Below are 19,814 nucleotides of genomic sequence, written 5' to 3'. Positions count from 1 at the left end.
CAAGACACACTTTTATATAATATAACCAAGAAGGTGATAACGGTGATCGTGATAATGATAATGACGATGATGGTAATGGTGACCATAACAACAACAACAACAATAACAACAATAATAATAATAGTAATAACGATAATTAAGGTGATGGTAATGATGGTTAATGATGAAAGTAATAGTACTAATAGTCGCATTAATAATAATAATAGAAAACAACTATTACAATAACAGATACTTAAATTTATTAAAAAAGGAAAAAAAAAAATACACTTAAATACTGGATTTCGAGAACGGACGAGACAGGTGCGATAATAAATACCAATTTTAGCGTTCTATATAACATTCAAACGAAACGTATTACAAGTATCTTTTTGGTCTCGAGAGAAGACGCGATCCTTGGATCGCGCGATTGATATTTCGTGTTAATGATGAGATAAGTAAAGTCTTTGGTACAATCAGGCAGCTTTAACCTTACTCGAAACCTTAAGTCGATCAAATAAATGAAAAATTTCACCGCGATTCGGAGATTCGGTGAAAGGACGAAAAGAACGTATAGGAAAGAAAATGAACCTTCGCAGCGGAACGTTTGATTCTCGTAGTCAATTCCGTATACGTATACAAGCGAGAAAAACGCGAGCGTTTCTTCGTTCGCAAACGTTTACGCGAATCCGACGAATCGGTGCGTAGAACGAGAAAAAGTTCCGACTCGGTTGTTATCGCGAGAGAGAAGAATTAGCTGTGATCGTTCGTAGAATCAGTCGTCGTTTCCGTAGACGCCGGAAGCGGGTGCTTCGTTTCGCTCGCGTGTTCACCTTTGCTCCTGAAAGATTAAGACAAATACGGTATTACGAAAGTTGAGAAAAAAGGAAGAAAGGATTTAAGAAAGGGGAAAGAAAAAGGAGAGTTACCTCCTCTGTTCCGATTGCTCGTGGCAGGAAGCAGGAGAAGCTAAAGCACCGCTTTCTCGCGCTAGTTCCAACGTTCCCGCGTTCTCCGTTTTCCATTTCGTAACGTTCGAGTGTAGGTCCAAGTTACCGTTGTAATACCCGTTTTCGCACTTATTCGAGTATTCGTTGGACACCGGGGATTTTCTTGTGGGTAAATAGTCCGCGGTGGTCGGAGCTAGCAGCTCCTCGTAATACTCGACGGTCTTGGGCTCCGCAGTTCCGGTTCCGTACCTTCTCGGCAGGGAAGAGTAGCCAAGGCCGACATAGCTGTGATTCTCGATCCCGCAATCGTTGGACAAACCGGAAAGCGAGGGTCTGTAGTTGGTGGCGAGGTCCGGGTCAGCGGCAAAGTCTGCGCTGTGATATCTCGACCTGGAGGAACACAGATCAAAGGTGGGCGACCTGAGATACCTTCTAAGGGGATCGTAGGAGGAGGAAAGGGCGGACACGTGTTCGGTCGGCGATTTGAGATCGGCGACGTAACCAGAGTCGGAGTAACGGCCACCTCGATCGAGAGATCGGTTACGAGCGACCGTCCCGATGATTCCTTCGTCGCCGTACAATCCGTAACTCTTGTCCGCGACGTGTCTGCTGCTCTTCGACATGGCGATCGCTCCGTATCCGGTCCCGTATCTGCCGCGGTCTCGTTGCTCTCGATGTCCACCACTGAAACTGAACTTGCGCGGCAGGGTGGCGCTAGTGGGTAAGTTGACACCCGGCGGTGGAGCCGTTAGCGATGGTCTTCGTCTATCGTTGAACCGCGAATAGAAACTCCTCCTGCGTATTCGGTCGATCACCGATTCCGAGTTGTCGTCCGGATTCCTAGCGAACAGCGAATGGGACGGGGACGTGGGAGAGTGCAAGTCGGGTCGCGGATGACTCAACTCTGCCGAACTGATCGACCACGAGTCGAAACTCTCGGGTTCGTCCATCGGAGAAAGAAGTTCGTTCGGGTAATCGGTCGGCGACTCTTTCGGACCGGCCGATCGCTCGTTCTCCGCGAGATCGAGCATCGATCTCTTCTCTTCTTCTTCCTCTTTCTCTTCCTCTCGACGTTTCTCTTTCTCTGCATGTGAACAGTTTTCCGCGGCCATCGCAGTCGATTCCGCGTGATTCTCGATGATTCTGGCGCACTCGGTTACCTCTTTCTTCAGTTCGGCTACGTCTTTTGCGCGCAAAGGCTTGTCAATGATTATCTTGTTGCCGGTGATGCTGGCCCGGTGCGTTACCTTTGACAGACACTCCATCAGCTTGTCGGAAAGGTCTTCGCTCGCCGGCAACTTTGGGGAATCAACGGGGTTCTTTGGCGCGTCGGACTTTGGCGAATCCTTCTTGGGTGTCGCGTTCCTGAACGAATGTTGAGGTATCTTGGACAGATCGAGTTTCAGATTGCTTCTGCTCGGTCGTTGCGACTCCTGTCCCTTGGCCGATTGATCGTTCTTGGTTTCCGTGGCGAGCGATTCCTCCGCAGGGTTGTTGCTCACCGAAACTCGATCGCCGCCATTCGCGTTCGAGGAACCTTTCCCAACGGTTCGCCACTCTACCCCGTTTTCCTTCGTTTTCCCGTTAGTTTTCGTTGCAACCGCGAGCGCCTTCGAGTCGGTAATCTTCTCGCCAGTAGCCGTCGCCTTCTTCTTCGTGCGCGTTTTTACCGGCTTTTCCTTCGTTTCGGAGGTTTTATCGACGTTGCTACTGGCACTACCGGTACCGGCACTGGCACCGGTGTCGCTCGATTTCTTCGCGACCTTCTTCACCACTCTCACGATCTTCTTCTTCTTCACACCTTCGGACTCGTTGCTCTCCGAAGTCTCGCAAGTCTTTTTCGTCGTTTTCTTGGTCTTCTTCTCGGTGTCTTCGAGTTTACTCCGTTCCGTTGACGAACCGTCTTCCAAAGAGGATCGATTGTTAGTCGCTTTAACTTTACTCGTCGATCTCTTCTCCACGGGTACCTTCCCGTCTTCGTTCGGTTTCGCTGCGACGGTATTCACTGCTTCCTCCTCCGCGTCTTTGCTCGCCGATTTCTCTCCAGATTTCTCTCCAGATTTCTCTCCACCGAGTTCCTTCTCGCGAGACGATCTTCTCTCTTTGGGGATCGACGCTTTCTCCTGCTTCCCTTTATCCAGCGATCCCTCTTTAGCGGGCAATCTCTTCGAAGATTCGGAAACGGAGGACGAGGTGGAGGAGGAGGCTGCGGCAGGTTTATCCGGCTTGTCCGATTTTTTCGCGTCACCGATCTTTTTCGTCGATTTCGCGTCCGCGATGGTTAATTTGGTCGGTATTTTGCTGCCAGTGGTAGGTACGTTTGCGTCCTCGCCCGTGGTAGGATCTCCCGGTTTCGTCACCTTTGGCGGACTCTTCTTCAATTTGCTCAAGATGGTGCTCTGCGATCGTGTCCCATTCGCGATCTGTTTCGCGTCCGCTGTTTTGAACAGGCCGAAAACGGAAGAGACTCTGCTTCTCGGGCAGTTCTGATTCGGCTTCGTGGATCGCGAAAGATCCTCCACGCTGGTCGCTCTCTTAACGGTGGCACGCTCGGTCGAGGATAAATGATCGACTGGAGGAGCTGACCGCTCTCGTTGCGTCGCGTTATCCATTCCTCTTCCGTTCATCGTCATCGTTGTCGTCGTCGTCGTCGTCGCTGTCTCTGTCGTCGTTGTTGCGGGTGTCGTTTTCCTCTGTTCCGTTTCCTCGTCGTTGGTCCGAAGCCGTTCGAGCTTCTTCTCCAACGAATGCAAAAAGCCATTTCGTGAACCTTCGTTTGGCGAGTCTACTCTCGTTTTTCCCTCGCAAGGCTGCTCCTCCGCCTCCGCCTCCGCCTCCGCCCCCGCCTCCTCCTCCTCCTCCTCCTCCTCCTCCTCGGGTTCCCGCGATCGTCGATTCCTTCTCAGAGAATTGATCTCGTTCTTTAGCTCCTTTTCGCGTTTCTTTTCCCGCTCGACGCTGCTTTCTCGACTGGTCGTTACGGTCGGCGTAGACGTTGTTCCGGTGGTTATCGTTGTTGCTTTGTTTTCGTTCTTTCGCCGAATGAAGCGAGACTTGCGACGTTCGTTTTCCGCGGCTTTTTGCGCCTCTTTCTCTTTCACGTACCGACTCTCTTCTCTGGGCGTGTCGAAGAAATCTGGTCGCAAGAATCGCGATATCCGACGTTGCTTCGACTTTTGCGATTTCTCCTTTTCCTTATCTTTCTCCTTCTCCTTCTCCTTGTCTCTCGAATCGTTCTCGCGGTTTCCACCTGTCTTGAAGAACTTGCTGAGCAACGACTTTTCCGGGCCAAGGGCTCGCACGACGAGACTCGCGACGTCCTGCGAGTCCGCGAACGATTTTCGACGATCGATGCCCGTACTGGATTCTCTGGTCAACGAGCCGGATCGCAGTCTCAGGCTAGGGATGCAGCTACGCCGTTTCGAGACGACCGAGGCGTCGCCAACCTCCGCGATCGAGATCAACGATCGTTTGTCGCACTTGTCCGTGTCCCGATAATTGGCGGTCAAATTCGGGTCGAATTTGGCGCCGATCGGTGATCCCAGGTTCTTCAGTTTCGACTCCTTGATCAAGTTCTCCGCCGCCAGCAAACGGTTCTCAAAGTTCCTCGAGGAATCGGATTTGTACCCGGATTTGTAGTCGGTGATGTTGGAGGAGGACTCGGTCGGCGAAGTCTCGTACGACTTGGCGGACAAGCTGGACGTGGCGTCCAATAGGTTCGTGTTGGAGTCGCAAACCGAGGTGGAAGTGCACTCCGAAATCGAGCCGTTATCCGCGTTGTTCTCGTTTCTATCGCCGGCCATCGCATCGTCCGGCGTTTCCTCTTGGATCTTGTCCGCGCGGTACGACCGGAAACTGTCCTTCCGAAGCTTGCCCGCGCTCGTTCGGCCGCCGGACGTTTCTTTGTACCATCTAGCCAGATTGCCGGACCCGGTCTCCCTGGGGAACGTCGAGAACAGGGAACTGTTCGAGTCTTGCCGTTGCGCCGATCCGCACCGATCTGCGACGTCGTAGTCGCGACCGCGCGACTCGTCCTCCAACAGGCTGACCGATCGACGAGGAGAGCCGTGCGACGCGTCTCTGCCGGTTCCCGGTTCCAGCAAACTGTTGGTTCTTCTCATCACCCGATTGCTCGTTGATCGATCTTTGTACTCGGTCTGATCGGAGGCCGTGGAGACAGATCGGTCGGCGCTGTCGGACGCGTCGAAGGAACTGCCGGCCGGGTCCCTACCGGGCGGCGACTGGCCTCCACCGTCCTCGCCAGAGACCGACGAGGATCTCGTCAAGGATCGTCTGGTCTGATCGAGCAACGTTCTGCTCAATCGCCGGGCCAAGCTAGGCGTGAAGTTTTGCTCTAACGATTCTTGCGTCTCTTTTCTCACTCGTGCCGGATCCGCTTCTGCGTCTTCGCGTGCTACTTTATCTGAAAAATAAACCTCGAGATAACATCTGTGCCGGCGTAACGAAGCGAGTGCGCTATAGACGTGACGTTAGACGGGAAGCGGACAAAATACTCTGATTTCTTCGGTATTTACACTCCTTTATTTCTACATACATGAGATTTCTTGTTCCGTCTGTTATAAAACTTTTCGAAAAATTAATAAATAAATCTAACCGACGAAAGTTTGCTCTAGCGATACTGCACTACGACCGCTACCGAACGACGAACCACTTTGCCCGCGTCCCAGCGTTTTCCAACGATCGGGAAAATGAACGGGAAACGAAAAATTCTTCGGTCGAACGTTGTACGAAAGAGTACCAGAGAAGAAAAAAAAAAACAAAATTTTGCTTCGGCCAACTAAAAAAGAAAAAAAAAAGAAAATAGAAAAACGATACAAAAGCGACACGGCCGTGGAAAATGGCACAGAACGTACTAAAAAGAAAAAAGAAAAGAAAAAAGGAGAAAACGTAAATGGGGTAAAACGAATGGAGGGATGGATCGGTAGCGAACGCACGATCGATCGGGCAAAAGCGTCGATAGTTCGATGTCTGGCACTTGCTGGGACTATACGCTGTAATCGGTACTGGTACAGCGACGCCCATTTCTCAAAAATGTACATCGATGAAAAGATGCGGCACGTACTCGCATACAGACACGCATACGCGCACGCTCACACGTACACAGGCACACGCGGATAGCTCGATAGGTAGACAGATGATAGATAGATAGATAGATAGATGGGTAGATAGATAGGCAAATAGATAGATAGATAGATAGATAGATAGATAGATAGATAGATAGATAGATAGATAGATAGATAAATAGATACATACATACATACATACATACGTACATACATACAAACACACGTACGTGTACATGTGTCATCAAGTATATTAATGCAAGAAATTATAAATACAAAGTATAAATTTGTATACTCGTCGAACGATTACATGCAGCAAAAGAGGTTTGCTATATGCGTACGAAAAACTAGGTTATAGATTTTCCGTAGATCTTAACAAATGAGAGCGGTATTCGCAAAGCGCGACGGTTTATTTTCCGAATCCGTGCAAGTCTATCCGGCGCTGGGCGTGGAACGACGGTGAATTCGGAAACGGTAAAGCACAGCGGTTCCCGCGGATTCGTAAAACGAACCCTCGCACTCGAATAACATCGAAATAAATATGTCACCTTAGGTGTCTAAATCACAACGCGCCTAACGTGTAAACTTAAGTCGAGAGTAATGCAGTGTACGGTATTAAATACGATATAGTAGCATTATCAAAGCATGCTGAGAACAATGTAAAAGTAATAAAACGCTGTTATTTAAACTCTTTAAAACACAACAAATATCAGCCATCTCAAACAAGGGTTAGCTCCTTCGCTTCGTGATAAACGATTTCTCGAGATACCTCCTTTTAGTATAGTGTGAGTCTTTCTGCTGGTATGCAACGGGTTTGTCGTTTTCGAACACGCGACACCGATCATCGTATCCTCGGACGAGCTTTCTTTCCTCCACGTTAACACGATCGGTAAGAATCGATCGTCTGGGTCGACTATATGTACACGCATATATATATATATATATACACATGTATATATATAATATATATATATATATGGTCTCGTTGCTTCGAATCGCTTCACGTTCGTCGCTTTGTCTCCTCGTTCTCAGCGATCTGGATAGACGCTATCGAAGTGGCGATGAAAGTCGCGATCGAGGTGCTGGATCAAAGTCGCGCGAGAATGCAAGCCGATTCGCGGAAGTCTAATTTCTTTATCTGTTAAAGGAAGCACTGGTGTATTTGGCCGCGTCTCGGTAGCGGCTGGTTGCTCTTCTCGATCGTCGAAGAAACAAGCACCGCGATCGCGATGGCATCAGAAGGGAAGGAGTAAAGCGTGGAACGGAAAGAGATCGAATGGTATTACGAGGGTACGCGTCGAGTGTCTGCAATAGCTTGAAGGTATAGCTCGAAATCGCTTGGACCCCTTCGACGGCGGTGCTCGATCATCGTTCGACTTTCGTTTCCGTTTTCTTTCTATCCGTTTGTATCGCGATCGCGAACGGGGTGCAAGAGTTTGACCGAATCTGCGTGGCGATGGTGGTAGTGGTGGTGGTTGGTGGTGGTGGTTGGTGGTGGTGGTGGTTGGTGGTGGTGGTGACGGTGATGGTGGTAGTGGCGATATCGTCCTCGGTTGGCGCGCGAATGAAATCGAGATATCTAGATCGCGTAGTTGACCAACTGTCGCGCGTGACAGACATGTCGAATGTGTCCGACGTGTGTAATCGATCGAACGACACAACAGCGAGGAGAATAGAGCAGCGTTCGAGCAACGAGGTGACGTTCGCCAGATAAGAGTGTAGCGTAGTACCTAACTTGCTTTGCCTACTGGGGATTAGCGTCTGCCCGCCTACGTAGAGTCACTCGCACGGTCGCTGTAACAACCGTCAGAAAAAAACCGTCAATTACACACCTATTTAGAGAAAACGAGTCCACCGTGAATTTGCAGAGTATATTTTCGATAATCGTTCGCATCGATTCGCTTTTTGCTCCAACCACGAAAGAACGATGCCAGTGACTTTGCTCGCGCGCACCTTTAACGCCTAAACTTTCATCGTTCTTATACGGGAGAACGGGAAAGTAATCGACTGGACGTTGAGCTGTTACGACTGATTAAACCCGGACCGAGCTAAATGCTCCACGATCACCAGTGATCTAGACGATAACCGCAAACTCTTTCGCGCGATTTTCTCGGAACCTTAATTACGTTTCGATTCAAACTTCGCGATGCGTGTCTGCTGTCGAAATAATTGGCCACCCGGTATCCCCTGGCATCCTTCTTTCTATCGTAGTACCCTCGTTACCCCATTTTCTTCCCGAAAACAAATTTGCTTTTTTCTTTCCTTTTTCTTCGATTCGAATTCTACTTCGAGGTGTAATAAAAAGGAAGAAAGAAAGAAAGGAAGAAAAGCGTGATATCCAAGCCGACTCGTGTGTAACGTACCGAAAATATAAACTCTCAAATATCGGACAGCGGTGGCAAACGATAACTCCTCTGATCGCTGATTGAAGAGTCGACGATAGACGTGAAGTAAATGCATAAATTCCTTTTCTTTTTTCGTTCTTATTATTAAAGATGGATTCTATCTTGGAGAGTAATAGATCTGAATTTCCTCATGTATTCGTGTGTATGGATCACGTGTGCAATCATGCTGTAAACTTTAGTGTGCACTGAATAAAATTAAAGAAGAAAAAATGAATTGCAGCTACTCGTGTTAATGGGATAATATGTAAATCAACAACATTGCAACTTGCTACTACTGCGTATTACCAGGTTCTATGTTAGGCAAAGTATGAGTCACGTCTGTGAGTAATTTTAATGCTCAAACTTATCTGAGCACGGGTAAAAAAGGTATTGCGATTAACCGCTTGATAACGTTGCACGCTTCGTTACAGAATTACGCGTGCTCCGCCTGCGTTCCATTTAAATTGCTCTCGATATTGTGGACAGAGAGAAAGAGAGAGAGAGAGAGAGAGAGAGAGAGAGAGAGAGAGAAGAGAAAGAGAGAAAATAGAAAAAGAAGCAGGTACTGTTTGCGAAGAACATCGTGCAACATGCGCTTAGAAAGCTACGTTCTGTTCGCGCGTGTAATTTGCGTGACGGAAAAAAGCGAAGGTCGCGGAATATTGTTTGGTGGAAAATTCCAAAAATTTCGTTCGCAACGCACTCTGAAGCACGCGCGAGTCGCGTTCCGAAAATTTGCGATAAAAAGCCGTCGACGAAATTAATTCGCGCTCTCTCGGTTACACGCGTCTCGGATGAATCCGTTCCCGGCTGAAAATCACCGTAGCGTTTACCCACCTGTGCCAAACATGAACCATAGATTTATTCTAAATGAGGTTAGTATCAAATGTTGCAAAAAAATCGTCAGGCAATAACATCGGAAAAAATCGACGGAGAAAAAGAGCGAAAGTGAGAAACAAAGAGAAAAATGAAACGGGGAGGGGGAGAAAAATAACGAAAGGGAAAGAAATATAGAATACGAGAACGAAAAGTAGAGAAAGAGACGGTGGGCGGGAAGAGAGGGAGGGAGAGGGTGGAGAAAAAGAAAAGGTAAATCGGTAAAAAATAAAGAAAATAGATATGCTCTGTCTATCAACGACTCGACAACAGCTAGGTACTAGGAGATGCATACTGAGTACCATTCAGCATTTTTTCCCGCGACTTGCGATTTCAACCAGTGACAAAATAGCAACAATCGTATCGCGGAATCGCGACTTGGTAGAAGGTCGTTTCGATTAGGCTAATAGCCTCTGAGTCGTTTTAATTCGCTCGTTGCCTCGACGATAGATTCGACATTCGCATACGTAATCGATGGTGGATTTTTCACGAAAGAATCGAGAACGTTTCGTCGCTTCTGCGAACACGCGCGTCGACGAGAAGATACCACGCGAAAGGTATACCTTTCTGGTATGCTACCAGAAATCCGTAAAATCGGCAATTCATTTTTCTCCCGATGAAACGCGAAAGTTGCAAAGAATTTTGCCACTGGATCGAATCCCGGGTATGAACGCTTTGCGTTCCGGCGAGATACGCGTGTACGTTCGCGATGGAACTGTACAGGCCCGGTAACGAGTGAGAGAAAAACGGAACGCAAAGGGTTCGACCTCGTTAAGTACGAACAATTTATTTTGCAGTTCGACACGGTTGTCTCGTGATAAAGTTCGTAGAACAATTGCTGGATATTCGCTTACCTCTTGGCAAGGTGTTACTGCCGACATCGAACACCGTTTCCCTGGACGGAGTACCATGCGATCCTGGACTGTTAGGGGTTCCTGCGTTTGACGAGTTCATGGAATCTTTCCTCGAGAATATGTCACCTTCTCGACTCAACGAATGCCTAAATTGAGACTCCGACAACCGCCTAGATTCCCAACAGACAGAAAACATTCGTGTCATTTGCGTGATTTCTTTTTTCTTTGCGTAAATTCTTTCCATTATCTGAAAACATTCCTCCGATCTTATCGACACTAGGATCAGAGCTGGCTGTTCGAGCTTTCCATCGGTATCGCACTCGACTAGATTTAAAACGTTGCTTTTCCCTCGAATAACCAACTCTTCGTCTCGCGACAAATATAAGACGAATCACGAGGGTATCGAAAAACTTATTTTACTGTATTTTCGCATCGATTACGATCTTTCCACACGTATCGGGCGAGGAAATTGCAAAAGGTACACGCTATCTTAAATGTGAAATTGTCATTTTCTCTCTCTCTCTCTCTCTCTCTCTCTCTCTCTCTCTCTCTCGCTCTCTCTCCCGCTCATAGCGTGCACGCGTGTAGGTCCAATGACGAGGAGGAGCGGGTATTACATAAGCCGATACGTTCGATAGATTACTCGTGATATATTTTTTGCACTACCTTCTAAAATAATTGTTCTAAAGTTGTTGTAACAATTGGACTCACGTAGTCACGGTCCTCGTTTTGACATATGTCTGGTAGCTTGCACAAACAAGCGTTAAATCGTTGTCATTAGGTATCGATGTTTAATACAGGAAGGAAATGAAAGCTAGCTGCGAAGGGTATATTGTCGTAAAAGCGAATTGCGGCTGCCTCCGAAAGAAGAAGCAACTTTGCACGCTACGGATAGAAGCGACAAAGGGCAGCAACGCGGTGGGTACATTGTAAATGAATTACCTCGACAGTGGCTTATTGAGGCCCCAAAAAGCTTGAGAGGGATTAGATCCTAATCTTCCGAACAATCGAGAACTCGGAAAGCCGGTGGTGCGGTTGTCGTCGACGTTCAATCTCTGCGTTAAGCTTCGTACTCTGGATAGCAGAGTAGAAAATAGGTTCTCAGCGGTTAACAATTCGAATCCGTCGTCGTCGTCGTCTTCGCCGGAAGACAAGCTATCCGCGTGTTCCGGTGGCTGTCTCGATGGCCGAGAGCTTCTCAACCGATGCATGTGACGTTGCAAAAGATCCTCGCTGTCCCTGAGCGACACAAACGGATTGACTCGTTATCGATCACAGGCGTGTATCGTTTCGTAAGTGGATAAAACGAAGAAAGAGAAAGAAAAACAAAGACAAAGGTTAAGAACGGAAAAGTAATCTCACCTGTGCAACGAAGAAAATGGTGATTCGTCTTCACTAGCATCCGATAAGAGAGAGCTCATTCTTCGAGGTCTGCCGAACTTGGATCGAGGAGCGTTCGTGCTGGTCGGCGTGCTAGTTTTGCTATCGGGCTCGACGCTACCAGATCTGGGAGTAACGTATCCACCGCCTTCCACGGCGATGGGTATTATGTATTCCCGAGGACTCTTTCGAATCGGCTCAGGACCAACGGTAGATCCAAGAGCACTGTCGGTGTCCGAGTCTGCGGTCGACTGACGAGATAACGACCCCGATCGTTGTGAAACCGATCGTTGAGGCATCGGTGGTGGTTTCGACGGCGGTGGCGTCGACGAGTGTTGCGACTGCTGACGATCCGCTTCCATCTATAATTGCAAACGCGTTAAATGAATTAAACGGATAAACTAGGCAATTTTTCGACGAATTTCAGGAGCAATAGCTCTCTACGGTAGATAGTGTACCTGAATCGGTATTATTCTTTCCTTCGGCGCAGCACTACGCGGCCTGATTTCCGGCTCCAAGCTCGAGCTTCGATTATGCTGCGGTATCGCAGCTGCGACCGGAAATGCTATTTCCGATCGCTGTGTTTGAAGTTTCTGTGGGTGGAACGCGTCGATCTTGGCCTCGAGTTCGGATTTGTATGCCAAAGGAGCTTCCGTTCTGGAGGAGCCCGACAATGAAATCTCGGCTTTGCTCGTTTTACGCGATCTAGGTAAAGTCGCGCTCTTTAAAGTAATTTCCATTTTGCTGGACATTTTCGGTTCTTCCGGTTGTTCATCGTCGTCGTTGGCGAACTCCTCGGGCGCGAGGGAAACCTGAAAGAACAATTGAATCGATATGAGGTCGGATGGACCGTGATTAGTTTCACACGGCAAAGTGTCGCCTGGTACGATCTCTCGATTTCTTACCGTTGCTTGTTTGTTCGCGCTCGTTGACTTTTCGTCGAACGAGAACTTTGTTTCGGAAGGCGTAGACACAGATTCCGTCGCTGAACGTGAATCGTTTGTTGTTCCACTCGATGACTTTGACGGGAGTTTCTTTGGTTCCTGACTCAATGGCGAAATCGGCGGAGATCCGTTTATCCTTCGTTGCATAGGTGGTTTTCCAATCGCACCGGTTATTATGTCGACGGCTCGTTTCTTTGCCTCTTCTTTCTTTTTCTCGTCCTCTTCCTCCACCTCCTCTTCGTTTTGTTTCGCTTTATCGTTCGGTTTTTCGTTCCGCTTCGTATCCGTCGTAGGGGGAACGTCGATGATCATCTTGGATGTAGTGGGTTTCGTAGGTGGAGGCGTTGTTATGGAAGAGAGGCTGGCTTTTCTTTCGAACACGCGCTTCGCTCCTCCGACATTCACACCGGGTATAAATATCTTTTTGGGCTTTTCATTTTCCACGTTCGATGCCAGCTGGTTGAACTTCTCCGCGGTTTCGAATATTTTCGAACGCCTTCTGTCGAACGTTTTCGCAGGGACATCTCTTACTTCGTTAGGGAGCTCCGAGTCGAGAGAGATGGACTTCTCTTTCAGTTTCTTAAAGTCTCGTTGCGACGATTCGAGGTTGATCGCATCCTGACTACAGGACGACTCTTTCTCGAGCCTCTCGTTTCCAGAGACTGTCGTCTCGTTCGACGTTTTGGAGCTAGGCACTGCGGATGCGGTCGGAAGGTCGAGGGCAAGCTTCGCCGCGTCCGGTTCTCGAAGAAGATTCGATCTCGAGGATCCATCGCGTTGCCCATCGTCGAATGATTTTACGAGGCTTTCGTTCTGCAGTCTATCGTCGGTATCGCGATTCTGCGATGCGATTTGCCGAGGCCCGTCTAAGAGTGGCTGCTCCGACTGTTCGTGTACTATCGGTGTTTTACTTCGCTCTTTGCTCGGTGATCTTTCGCTGCATTCTTTGATCATTTCTAAACAGGCAGCTGAAAATTCTACCATATTCAAATCGACGGTCTTACTGATAGGAACGGTTACCGTAGGTTCCACCTCCATAGCTTCCTCCGTGATCGAGGTTGGAATCGGCGCCGAGTGATGCCTAGAAAGGGAAAAGGAAGCAAAGAACGTTTAATGGTCGTGAAAGATTACATTAGCGTAACCTAGTAACTCGTTAATTACCTGGGCGCAGATTTGTACATTCTAGGTTCCGGTTCTTCTCGTTTTTCTTTTCTTCTGGATCGCTCTTTTCTCTTTGCTCCAGCCGCAGCTGTTTCATCCATCGAAGGTGTTGTCTCCAATTTTCTCTTTGCGTCTCCACCAATCGGCGCCGTCCTTGGTTCCTCCTCGAGTAATTCTCGTCTTATTCGCCTGTCGGAACTGCTCTGATCCAATTCCATTAAACTTCCCACCGAGTGACATCTGGTAGGTACTAGGGTCTCGGAAGAAACGTTATTCGGAACATCTCCGGCTGGTTGCTGGTCGCCAACGACCAGTTTCTCGGCGCTTGCGGACTGTGGTACCAGAGAGAGAAGCAGATCCAAACGAACTGGCGTTTGGGCGGCTAACTCTTCGGCAATTTCCAGGCAATTTTGATCGTAACCCTCGTTCACCCACCAATGGGTACAAATCCTTTCAATATCTGCTCGTCTGGCTGGGCAAACCGTCAGCATGTCTTTGATTAGAGGAGAAGCGGCTGGAAAGAAGATACAGTCCAACAACGGTCGATACACGCGGTTTTCGTAACGAGGAAATATAATTTAGGAATAAAGATGGAGAACGGAACCTAGGAGCAGATACTTACGCGACGGTCTTTTAGGTTCGAAATAGTCGGACTCCGAGATTTGTTTGACTAGTCGCTTGAAGTTAGAACCGTCAAAGGGCATGGCACCGTAAACCAAAGTATAGAGAAGAACACCTAAGCTCCAGCAGTCGACTTCGGGGCCGTGATACGGAGTGCCTTTTACGATTTCGGGACTAGCGTAAAGCGGACTGCCACAGAACGTGTTCAATAGCCGTTGCTCGTCGAACACGTTCGATAAACCGAAATCCGCGATTTTCGCATTTCCAACTTGATCCAACAAAATGTTCTCGAGCTTCAAGTCCCTGTGACAGATTTTGTGCTTGTGACAGTAAAAGACAGCGGTGGCTATTTGTCGAAATATTCGTCGAGCCTCGTGTTCCGTCAGCACTTTGCGTTCGCTCAAGTAATCGTACAGCTCGCCACCGGCAGCGTACTCCATTACCAGCACCATTTTTTCCCTGTTCTCGAACACTGAAAGAAAGGGAATCGAGATGAAAATTTTAGACGAGACGAGTGACGCGTCGTGACGTTCGTACCTTCGTATATGTGAATAATGTTCGGATGTTGCACGCTCGACATTATCTGAATCTCTCGTCGTATCCTGATCAAATCGGCCTCCGTTTCTATCTTGCATTTCTTAATAGTCTTTATCGCCACCTCTTGACCGGTCTCCTTGTTGATTCCTAATTGAACTTTGCCGTAAGTACCTTGACCGAGCTTCTTGATGATGTCAAACCTGAAGGAAACAAAAGGAACGCGGAATAATAGCCGCGATGGCTCGAATGCGGCTACGATCTTACGAATGGTCCACGGCTGGCGCGCGAACAAACGATCTCGCGTTATTTACGTTCCGCCAAGTATTTAGCGAACGCGCCAATCTCTCGAGTTCCGCGCAACACCTGCACGGTCTCTCTTACCGGTAACACTCGCCTCTCTCGTACCTTTGTTTCAATTTCCGTTTGTGATTGTGAAGTCGCACACCACCCGTGCTCTCCATTCCTCCCATAATGTTGTGTATGCTCGCCTCGCCCACAACCATTTTTCCTTATTATTTATCTGAAAACAAAGCGTACCGGTGTATAGCAGAGCAACAGGCCGATCGATCGAAGGAACAGCGATCTAATCGAAACTCGATGTCATCATCGTCGTCCTCGGTTCCTTTCGTCGCTTCTCTATCTCGGTCTATTTCATTGCGAGTGAGAACTCGCTAGGGCGGAGAAATATGGAGAAACGGAAAAAACTTTTCGAGGTATTCGCGATGGAAGACGAACGCGCGAATGGCATGCGGTGAATCGGCGACGAGGTCGCGACCAACGACTACAGAGAAGAGGAAGCAAGGGAGGAATGGCGGGCGGGCGCGCGCGCGCCTACGGAAGAGAGAGAGAGAGAGAGAGAGAGAGAGAGAGAGAGAGAAAGATAGAGAGAGGAAGATGGAATAAAGAGACGCGTGATCCTTTTTTCGAAGGTAGCCTTATGAACGACCTCCAAGCTAGAGGCTCGAAGCGGAGGCTGAATCCCCGCAGTCTCGCGATCGAGGATAACACCAAAGAGGCAGAGTACGGTTATCGGACTTACGCTAGAACCGAGAAGGAAGGACAGACGGACAAAATGCGGTGAGTTTATTTTCGGTGTCGAGACGCCGGTGTACGTCTCTCCCGCCGATCAACGTCCCTCGCGACGCTCGCCTCCCCGACGATACGCGTACCCATTTCCCGTCTACGCGCTGCCAACCGCGTCGAATCGAACGTCTCGATATCATTCGCCTCGCGTTCTCCGATAATTAGAAGTAGGACCGGTAATGAAAGAAAGCGACGGCAGCGCCGGCCGATGGTAGCGGCGACAGCGACAACGAAAACGACGACATCGACACGGGCCAAGGTCTTCCGAAAGAGGTAGCGTCGCCGGCACGTCAGCGTTCGGCAAATGGACGCGATGACTGGTGCCTGGGTTAGGAGGAGGCTATTAATGCCCTAGAGTATGGATAACGGCCGGTTTCCTCCTCGGTTGACGTCGCGTTGCTTTCCAAACGCTGCGCGTATCCGCGAGAAAAGCGCAAAGACGGAGAAACGAAGAGGAACGAAGGGAAGGGAACGTAATTGGAGGGACGCGGGACGAGAAAGGAAAATCGTCGCGAGCGCCGCACGCGGGAAGAAAGGAAAAAACTTTCATGTCCCGCGCGCACGATCCTGACTCTTGGCCTCCGCTTGCGATACATTCCGCTCTGCTTCGCTCCGCTTTGCCTAACTACCTCGGTGAGTAACCTCGACGCGTACACACCTCTGTGTCTTTCCTTCCTCGAAAAGTGCACGAATATTTTTCGAAGCCTACCTTGACTTCCTCGCGGCGATCTCGTTTGGCCGATTGTCACGCATAGGCAACACCGTCACCGACCAACGCCGATGCGTGCCAAACGAGAACGAGTGCTACTTTTAACGTCTTTCCGACTTTCTTCTTTACAGATGATCGAAACGAACGCGAGAACCTATACGTTTGTATTGGACATATACCTACGATCGAATCGAATTAACGCTTCTCGTCCACGGATGTATCGACAAACGGCAAAAATCTGTAATGCGATTCGATGGTTCGTCGAAAGATTAAATCCCCGTTCCCGCCATCGCCATTACTGTCATTCGAAATCACGAGACCAATGATGGACGACGATAATGGTGGACGAATCAACGAGGATCGAAGCGAAACACGTGCGCGTAGAAAATCGCTTTCTCTGTCAGTCTCGTTCCCGATACTCGATCGTGGTGCGTTTCGATATTTTTAGCGGGCACGTAGACCCGCCGCGTGGGCAGACCAGCTTCAGGGCTGATGTCCTAATGACTTCTATTTCCTCTCTTTCTCTCTCTTTTTCGACTTCCGTGGCCAAAATCGACGCGATTGATCGCGACTTTCGTTTTAACCGAAAACGACGAGACACGCCGAGAGAATTCGAATCCGCGACTTTCGAAGATTGATCGACTTCATGTTCGATAATTTGACGTATCGCCGTGTCGGTCGAATGGCATGGCTCGTTCACCGCAAACGATCCGTCGCTGAGCAATTTGGATGCAATGCTCGTAGGAACGATGTAGCCAGGTCACGATAATTTTTACCTCTTATTTATAGACCGAGTCTAAAATATCTTCTGTCAACGCGCGAAGTCTGAAAGAACGCGAGATAAATTTGACCGAGCAATTAGAAATAAACGTACATACGATCGTAACGCATCGAACGTGTCGCACCTTCTAGCCTACCAACTTCTTCTTTTTTCCCAATTTTTCTCTTTACCGCGAGATCTCTTTTCCTCGTGCCTCGGTCGGCTCGGGCGGCACAGGCCGTTGTCGCGCGTATGCGTGTGAAATATGCGCAAACCACCGCAAACTAGAGGGTCGACGCGCAAAGGCGCCGTTTGGCAACGACCGCACGAAAAATTTGCCAACTTCGATTCTCTTTCGCGACCTCGAAATATCGACGACTGACCGACGAAGCACGCTCCTCTTTCTAGTTCCTTGTTACGTTCCTCGTTTCCGAACTTCTCTCTTCCGAATCCGTTCCGGCATTCCAAAGTTTTCTTATTCAACGTCACACCACACGCTTGATCGCGTATCTGTTATTGGCTTTTTTTCGAGTTTCGACAAACTCGTATTTTAATTTTTTCATACGAAATTTATATTTTTGGAAAATCGCATAACCTTAAAGCACGAGCGAAATACGTTGTCTGTTTTCGGTTCGGAAGAGACGGTAGAGAAAGCAACGCGAAAGTGCCTCGAATTATCCAGTACGTAGAGTGTTTATCGGGCTAAAGGATGTCGCTCGAAGGTGACGTCATCTGGTGGCTTGTATGGTATCTCATGATTCATGTATTATTATTAAAACCCTTATTATTCCACTGCACGACTCGCATTGCATACATGAATGAATCTCTGTACGTTCGTCGTGGGTGATTGTACGCGTGGATTGCAATTTCTTGTGACAAAAGTTTGAGTCACGAAGAATTAATAGACTACTCTCAGTGAATTTCATTCGCGACCATCTGGATCTATGCTATTTCGGCCCTCGCGAATGTTTCGCGGTATTACGTTAAACCCGTGTGGAAAAAAAAGGGGGACTGTGTATGGAGAAAAACAAAGCGATGTTGTTTCGATTTTCAACGCGACAAGATCGAGGGAATATACGTACGTAGGTATCGTTCGAATAGAAATGAAAATTGTTTGGAAGAGTCGGTAAGAATAATGCAAGAAACGGTTATTTTGTTCACTGAAATTCTAAGGTCAGGATCGAAATCGAACACCGCGAATCCACCACGGTGAAACTCGATGTAAATATTGACGATAAAATCGAGACAACGGCACACGGAGAATGTAATGGAGAAACGGCCGATGGTAGAATCGATAAAGTCGTTTCCCGATGCGAGTAAGACGTATCGATCGCTTCGACAATCGTTCTATCAATTGGGTTAAATAAAATGTATGTCACTGTGTACGTGCATGTATTTGTGCATCGTATGCAACTAAAGCGCGTAGCACGGTATGTAGGTTCCTATCGATAAAAATAGCATTCTGATATTTCGAAGAGTTCTTTAGGAACATCCGCTAATTGTTTCGATCGATATTGTTCGCGATATCGAAGGAAAGTTCGTACTCGTTACTCATTACGATAATACGATAGATTCGAGAACCATTACAAAAACGAGGGTGATGATGACGACGACGTCGACGTCGTCGATGATGACAACGGGCTTTCCTTGTTCGTTCTTGAGTAATTGAAAACGCCCACGATAGAAAATCGACGCTTCTTCGTAACATTATTTTATTCGGGATAGACGTTTGTTCTTGGGACTCGTATTCGTCGATGGCGAACGAACTAACGCTCTGAATGAGAATCGACACTCGGGTAGAGTCTAAAAATAGCGAGAATTTGTACCTTACAGTGAACTCTGGAGCCAAATTATCCTCTTTTGCGGCTGCTTTCCGCTCCCGGGGAACTATAGGAAAGATACACTATTTACACTTTTATTATCGTCTTTACGGCGAATCCGATTACTAAGTCTCTACGACTTTCGAATTTTTCTGAGAGATCGTGCACGTTCTTCGTTTCCATTTCATTTTACCAGACATTTTTCGCGTGACGATACCGCACAGTGCTCACGCGCTGCCACCATCTTTATTTACTAATTTTGGACTTGAACGCTGAGAACAGGGAATGTATAGATTATACTGATACTAGCGCCATCTTTCGACGTCATTTTCTACACCGCAAGCGTATGCGTTTTAAAAATGGTTTACATATAATTTCGCTATTTTCCTTACCACTCTATTTTTCCATAGATTGCTACGTAAAAAAAGATATATTATACACGAAGTAGTACCGTATTATAATCTGTGTTATTGGTATAACGAGAATATCGTTGAACCAATATAACGTAATTCTTTGTTATTCCCGCTACTATTCGCAGTTATTAAGCTATTCGAGTTTTAATCTTTTTTATATTTAAATAACAGCGAAATATGAAAAATCTCGTCGACGAAGAAATCATTCAAATTAGCACGTGTTACGCTTGACAAGATCGATTAACATGCCCTTCGAAGAAAA

At 47.8% G+C, this 19,814-nt stretch overlaps 1 protein-coding gene across 2 annotated transcripts; it reads right to left on the bottom strand.

Annotated features, from left to right (window-relative positions):
• Nucleotides 1–280: 280 nt before the first annotated feature.
• Nuak1 (Nuak family kinase 1) lies at nucleotides 281–19,513 on the bottom strand. Of its 2 annotated transcripts, none has more exons than XM_017908940.1 (13): nucleotides 19,146–19,513; nucleotides 15,173–15,287; nucleotides 14,768–14,967; nucleotides 14,232–14,702; nucleotides 13,610–14,123; nucleotides 12,410–13,529; nucleotides 11,963–12,316; nucleotides 11,487–11,866; nucleotides 11,067–11,363; nucleotides 10,125–10,294; nucleotides 3,782–5,349; nucleotides 906–3,742; nucleotides 281–817 (listed from the first exon to the last, which is right to left on the bottom strand). In XM_017908940.1, exons 2-13 carry the CDS (start codon nucleotides 15,268–15,270, stop codon nucleotides 730–732), a joined length of 8,097 nt encoding a protein of 2,698 aa, XP_017764429.1. In that variant the 5' UTR covers nucleotides 15,271–15,287; nucleotides 19,146–19,513; the 3' UTR covers nucleotides 281–729. The 2 variants fall into 2 exon arrangements, with proteins under 2 accessions (XP_017764429.1, XP_017764430.1); XM_017908941.1 differs by lacking the exon at nucleotides 19,146–19,513 and adding an exon at nucleotides 15,807–15,845.
• Between the last annotated feature and the right edge of the window lie 301 nt (nucleotides 19,514–19,814).

The sequence above is a fragment of the Eufriesea mexicana genome, unplaced genomic scaffold, assembly GCF_001483705.2.
Source record: "Eufriesea mexicana isolate 0111107269 unplaced genomic scaffold, ASM148370v2 scaffold13881, whole genome shotgun sequence".
NCBI classification, from domain to species: Eukaryota; Metazoa; Arthropoda; class Insecta; order Hymenoptera; family Apidae; genus Eufriesea; species Eufriesea mexicana.
This window is presented reverse-complemented; position numbering and strand designations above follow the sequence as displayed.